The sequence below is a fragment of the Prinia subflava genome, chromosome 8 (assembly GCF_021018805.1).
Source record: "Prinia subflava isolate CZ2003 ecotype Zambia chromosome 8, Cam_Psub_1.2, whole genome shotgun sequence".
Classification (NCBI taxonomy): Eukaryota; Metazoa; Chordata; class Aves; order Passeriformes; family Cisticolidae; genus Prinia; species Prinia subflava.
In genome coordinates this window covers 31,784,965-31,790,489 of record NC_086254.1, presented here as the reverse complement: position 1 = coordinate 31,790,489, position 5,525 = coordinate 31,784,965, and the positions used below count along the sequence as shown (strand labels likewise).

The 5,525-nt window shown below is 51.8% G+C and overlaps 1 protein-coding gene across 1 annotated transcript; it reads right to left on the bottom strand.

The window, feature by feature from the left end:
- Positions 1-1,200: 1,200 nt before the first annotated feature.
- On the bottom strand, positions 1,201-4,924 carry MAFB (MAF bZIP transcription factor B). The gene is made up of 2 exons (XM_063404641.1): positions 3,395-4,924; positions 1,201-3,213 (listed from the first exon to the last, which is right to left on the bottom strand). The coding sequence occupies exons 1-2, from the start codon at positions 4,324-4,326 to the stop codon at positions 3,153-3,155; spliced, it is 993 nt and encodes a 330-aa protein (XP_063260711.1). The 5' UTR covers positions 4,327-4,924; the 3' UTR covers positions 1,201-3,152.
- Positions 4,925-5,525: the final 601 nt, after the last annotated feature.

The window sequence follows — 5,525 nt, the reverse complement described above, 5'->3', positions numbered from 1 at the left end:
GGAGGCTATACAGGGAAAGCCAGGCTCTCCCAGCCCTTTCCTCTGCAAACTCCTGTCCCCCCTTGGCAGGGCAGCAGGGTACGAGCTCGTTCTCCGGGCCTGACTCATGTAGCCGGGGGGCTGGGACGGGCCCCGGCCCCTTCCAAGCTCCCCCAGCTCAGTGGCTGGCCCAGCTGGCTCTGACAAGGCAGGGATGTGGATGGGATTTAAGAGCGGGGGGTTTAAGTCGCTGCATTTGCTTTTAAATTATTTTTTTTCCACATTCTGTCCTTAACCTGTTTGTTCTTCAAAGGCGCTTTATGCCATGCCTGCAAAGAACAGCTCGCTGCTGCTGGGACGAGGGGCAGGGCAGAGAGAACCTATTTTTTTCTGGTTGTGTGGTACCTTGGATTTTGTTTTTAGGGGGGATTTAAAGTTCAACACCGCTTTCACACTTGGAGAGCAGCAGCGTTCAGACACGCAGCGACCATGCTCAGGGAGTCCCTTTCCCACACCCAGGCAAGGACCGGGAGCGATTTTTAACCTCCTCCTCCTTCAATTTAGGGAGCTGTGTGGTTATTCTGCAGTGGGAGCAGCTGATGGGTGGCGGTGGAGTTGGGAGGTGCTGAGCCCTTGGGGGTGGCGGGGAGAGATCTGTCCCCTTCTCCACATGCATCTAACGAGCCTTCAGGGGAAAAAAACCCCAAACCAACCCAAAACGGAATAAATACAGGGTGCAGATGGAGGGAAGGAAAGTGAATGGGCAGCCCTGACCCCAAAGGAGCTGGGGAAACGAGACTTGTCCAAGTCCTCTCCTTTTTTAATGAATAAATAAAAAAAAAAAATAAAAAAAATAAAAATAAAAAAAAAAAAAAAAAAAAGGAAAAAAATTAAAAAGGATGAAAGTGCCTGCCCTCAGCTGTGCCCCGCTCTCCCAGCCCGTGGTGGCAGGGCCGGACAGGCCGGCTCCCGGCGGGGCAGCGCCGGGCGGACCCCCCGGCAGAGCTCCCGTCGCTCCGGTCGCCCCGCAGGGGCTGCCGTGATGCTCCCCCTGCCCCGGCCAGCTCCGAGCCACGCAGAGGACGGGGAGGACTGAGCGCTCTGAGCGCTCCTACCCTGCGAGCAGCAGCGTTCCTGAGAGGGCAAAGCAGCCCCGCAACCCCCGGGCCGCAGCCCCCCACAAGCCCGGCAGCAGGGCGAGGACAGGGACGGGGCCACAACTTTTCTTTTTTTTTTTTTTTTTTTGGAACACGAGACGTCAGAGAAGCAGGTCCCTCCAAGAAATGCCATTTCAATGATTTTAATAAGCAAAATAGGAAACAATTTTAATAACCAAAAACAGAAACCAGTCTGAATAAAACTACAATAGACCAGGTTTTTTAATATTTTTCATATCATAAGCAGGATTTGAAATTGATCCCTTCAGAACTTTACATGAAATAAAAACAATTTTTTTCCGCTGCTGCAATGTTTTGATTTCAACACAGTTGAATCAGTAAAAACCAAAGATCGTTTTCTGATGCATGACTAATATCCACAATATTTAAAACTGCAAGCACCATGCTGTTCATTACAATCTTGTTATTACTGTTAATTTATAAACTAATACAAACTTAAAATGCATCCGGCCAGCAGTGCCAGCTATCCTAAAAGGAAACTAAAAAATAAGTTTTCATTTTGGTATTTTTGTCAGTGCAACGTAAATCCTTTTACTGACCTGCAGGAGGAAAAAAAAAAAAAAAAAAAGTAATAAAAACACCCACAAGACTCCAAACTACTACTACTATACAACTGCAAATAAATTTTGGCTACAACTTTCACTCGCTGCATAGGGAAGCAGAGAAGCAGATTACAAATCATTGCAAAAGAATACACTTAAAAGTTGCAGTATGTCTTCTTAAAAAAAAGTTTTAGATTTAAATGCTTTCCCAGCCCACTCATCAGCTGCTGCCATTGAGAAACCCAACTTCAGTGGCGGCACGGAGCCCTCGCTGCTACCGCAGCTTGACTCGTAACGAGGAGGATTTGGGGTTGTTTTTTCCTCTTTATTTACCGAAAATCTAGGGGCAGGTTTGTTGGGGATTTTTGGGGTTTGTTTTTGTTTTTTTTTTAATGGGACTGGTATCTCGTCCGTCCTTCGCTTCCTGAGAGTACAATCAGAAGGGAAATTATCTGGCCAAGCCTAAACACTCAGGCTAGGAATTGTCCTGGAGGAAAGAGCTTCGCTGCCACTTTAAGGCATGGAGTAGGTTCTAATCACCGAGGAGGGTTTTTCCCTGTTAAGTTTAGGTTTGTCAATGCCATTCAGGCGTTTTTGCTTCTGCCCCAACAAACAAAAACCAAAATGAAAACTAACAACAACAACAAAAAAATACAACTTAAAAGTGCACCAGATATACAAAGTTGGTTTTTTCTAATGCAAAATGCCCATAACTTTTTTTCTTTAAGTATCTCCTTAACACCAAACAAACCGTATAACCAGCCTGCTGAAATGTTATTTTGTTTTTTGTGTATTTTTCTCCTGTACGGTTTGAAGTAGCAGATATTTACAAGCTAACAACCATAAAAGAAAACAAGAGCAAAAACCAACGAACAAAACTGCACAAGCAGTAAAAAGTTCGATAACTTGTGATGCTTTTCTTATTGATGAAACAAAACAACAACAGAAATCTATGACCGATGATCAACATGCTATAGTTAAACAAGAAAATGGTACAAAATAGAAATTATTACCATACATGTCCAGCATGCAGGATTAATATTTTTAATGCAGATTTTCGTATTTTTCTATATAATCAAGCAGGCAATAAAACTGATGAGTTTTTTTTTTTCTTTCATTCTTTCATTTCTTAGATTGAATGTCCCATCTGAGTCCTGTAACTTATTTCTCAAAGCAGGCAATATATGAAGAGTTTGCATATATTGTCCTTTTTATTTATTCTCTTTTTCCAAGCAGGTAAATTGTGCATGAGATGGTGCTGTATATGTCCTCTCTCTTTCCAAGCAGGCAGTATGTTATCGATGGCTTGTTCATTGTCCTTTTTTATTATTATTCTTTTAAAGTCCATCTCGCTCTGCAAGCAAGCGATCTATAAAACGCTTCACTTGTCCTTTTCTCCTTTGCCTCTGTCTCTCTCTCTCTAACTTGCACACGAAAGTCAAAAAGTTGCACTTTACCTCTCCCATCCCCACCCCCAGCCTACTTTTCCCACAGCTACTCTAGAAGACTGGATGCTGCAAAAAAAAAAAAAAAAATCAAGTCTCTATTTTTCTCTCCTCCTTTCTCTCTAGTCAAGCAGACGGATGGATGGAGATGTCAGAGGAGGATGGGAGCAGGGGGGGAAGGTGACAGGGGTCAGGTTTGGGGGGTGGGGGGTTTTTGTTTGTTTTTTAATTATTTTTGTTAAGCACTCACATGAAGAACTCAGGGGAAGACGGGTTGTCACTGGTGGAGCCGGCCTCTCTGAAGCCATTGCTGGCAAGTTTCTCACACTTGAGCTTGTAGGCGTCTCTCTCTCTGGCGAGCCGGGTCACTTCTTGCTTGAGCTGTTCCACCTGCTGAATGAGCTGCGTCTTTTCGTTCTCCAGGTGGTGTTTCTGCTGGACACGTTTATACCTGCAGGACTGGGCATAGCCCCTGTTCTTCAAGGTCCTCCTCTTCTGCTTGAGGCGGATCACCTCGTCTTTGGTGAAGCCTCGGAGGTGCCTGTTGAGCTCCCTCACAGACATGGAGACCAGCTGGTCATCTGAGAACCGGTCCTCCACGCTGCTGGAGGGGGGATGCTGCTGGTGCGAGTTCTGGAGCTGCTGGGAGGAGCTGGAGGAGGTGGAAGGAGTGGGAGAGGCCTGGTGGTGATGGTGGTGGTGATGGTGAGGGTGCCCGCTGCCGGCCAGGTCTTCGTGAGTGACCGCGGGGTACTGGTGGTGGTGTTGGTGATGGTGATGATGGTGGTGGTGGTGGGCCCGGAAGCCCTCGAAGCCCTGCAGCTGCTGGGACACCTGGTGGGACCCAATGAGGGCTTCGACAGCGTCCTCGGGGGTGAGGTTCAGCGCCTCGGGGTTCATCTGCTGGTAGCTGTTGGCCATCCAGTACAGGTCCTCCAAGTGGGTCTTCTGCTCGGTGGGGCTGAAGCTGGGCGAGGATGGCACGGAGCTGCAGGGGGTGCTGATGGGGGTGGAGGACACGGAGCCGGCCGGCTGCAGGCGGGTGCAGTGCCTGCCCGAGCGGTCGTTCCTGCCCAGGGGCTCCTTCTTCACGTCGAACTTCATCAAGTCGAAGTCGTTCACGTACTCCATGGCCAGCGGGCTAGTGGGCAGCTCGGCTCCGATGCTGAGCTCTCCGGCCATCGCTGTCTTGCGGGCACCTCTCCCGGCGGAGGGGGCTGGAGGCTTCACCCCAGCGCGCAGTCTGGCAGAGGGCTGGCCGCGCTCCCCTATTCCAAACCAACTTTGGCTTTCGGCTCTCGCTTCCTTTCCTCTGCTCCCCCTCCTCCGCAGCCTCCTTCTCCCGGCTTCTGGGGCTTCTTCAGTCCGGAGCAACAAAGCCAAGGACGAGCCGTGCCCCGGGGCCGCCTGGCTGGCTGCTGGCTCTCGGTGTCAGCGCTCGCCCCGCACCGCGGGCTGCGGCAGCTCCCGGCTCCGCGGCGCCCGGTCGCAAGGAGAAAGGAGCGGTAGCAGGAAGGGCAAAAGCAAAACAAAACAAAGATGCTGCCTTCGGCTCTGTGCAGGAAGAAGAAGGTCGGTGCAAACGCCCAGCCCGTGCCGCCGGCCGGGTTTTGTAAGTCCGGAGCCCCCTCCCCGCCGCAGCCGAGCCCGGAGCCCGCCGCAACTTTCCAGCCCGAGCGAGCGCCGGGGCAGCGCACGGGCTACCGGCGGCGGCACGGCTCCGCACGGGAGTTTCGGTGGCTCTGGCAGCGCAGGCGAAGGGGAGGGAAAAGGGGGAGGAAGGAGGGGAAGGAGGAGGGAAAAAAAAAAAAAAGAAAAAAAAAAAAAAAAAAGGAGGAGAAGGGGGACGAGCACAGCCCAGGTCTGTGCTGTAGCTGCCGCCGCCAGCGCTCGTTGTGCAGCTGTGATCACAGTGCAGCCCCCCTTGGCTTCTTATACGGCCGTGCCCGCCGAGAGCGCGGCGGGGGCCGGGGCCGGCGGCGGCCGCGCCAATGGCAGCGCGGCGGCGGGGCCGGGCGGGGCCGGGCCGCGCCGTGACAGCTCCGCAGCGCCAGCTGAGCGCCCGCCGCTCCCTGCCCGCACCTCCGGGCTCTCCCCGGCTCCCCCTCCAGCGCCCGCGCCTCCCCAGTCAGTTATTTATTTATTTCCGCGTTTGTTTGTTTGTTTATTTATTTATTTCTCTGCTCCCTTTCCTGCTCGGGCTTTTCGGCCTCTGCAGCCCGCAGAGGAGGGGGACTCGGGGACGTCCTGCCCGTCCCTTTGTTCTAAATGTGACAAAGTGCCCCTTTCTGCCCGCTGCCGTCCCGTGGCGGATCTCAGGGCAGGGAGCTTCCCCCACGCCACGCACACGCATCCACCCTCTCAACTTTGTGTGAGCGGCC

What these genes read in the sequence shown, in the direction of transcription:
- MAFB (XM_063404641.1), bottom strand. Translation starts at nt 4,326, where the DNA reads ATGGCCGGAGAGCTCAGCATCGGAGCCGAGCTGCCCACTAGCCCGCTG. An exon ending in TCTTCCCCTGAGTTCTTCAT is followed by an intron (nt 3,214 to 3,394) that starts GTGAGTGCTTAA and finishes TTTTTTTTGCAG; the next exon opens with CATCCAGTCTTCTAGAGTAG.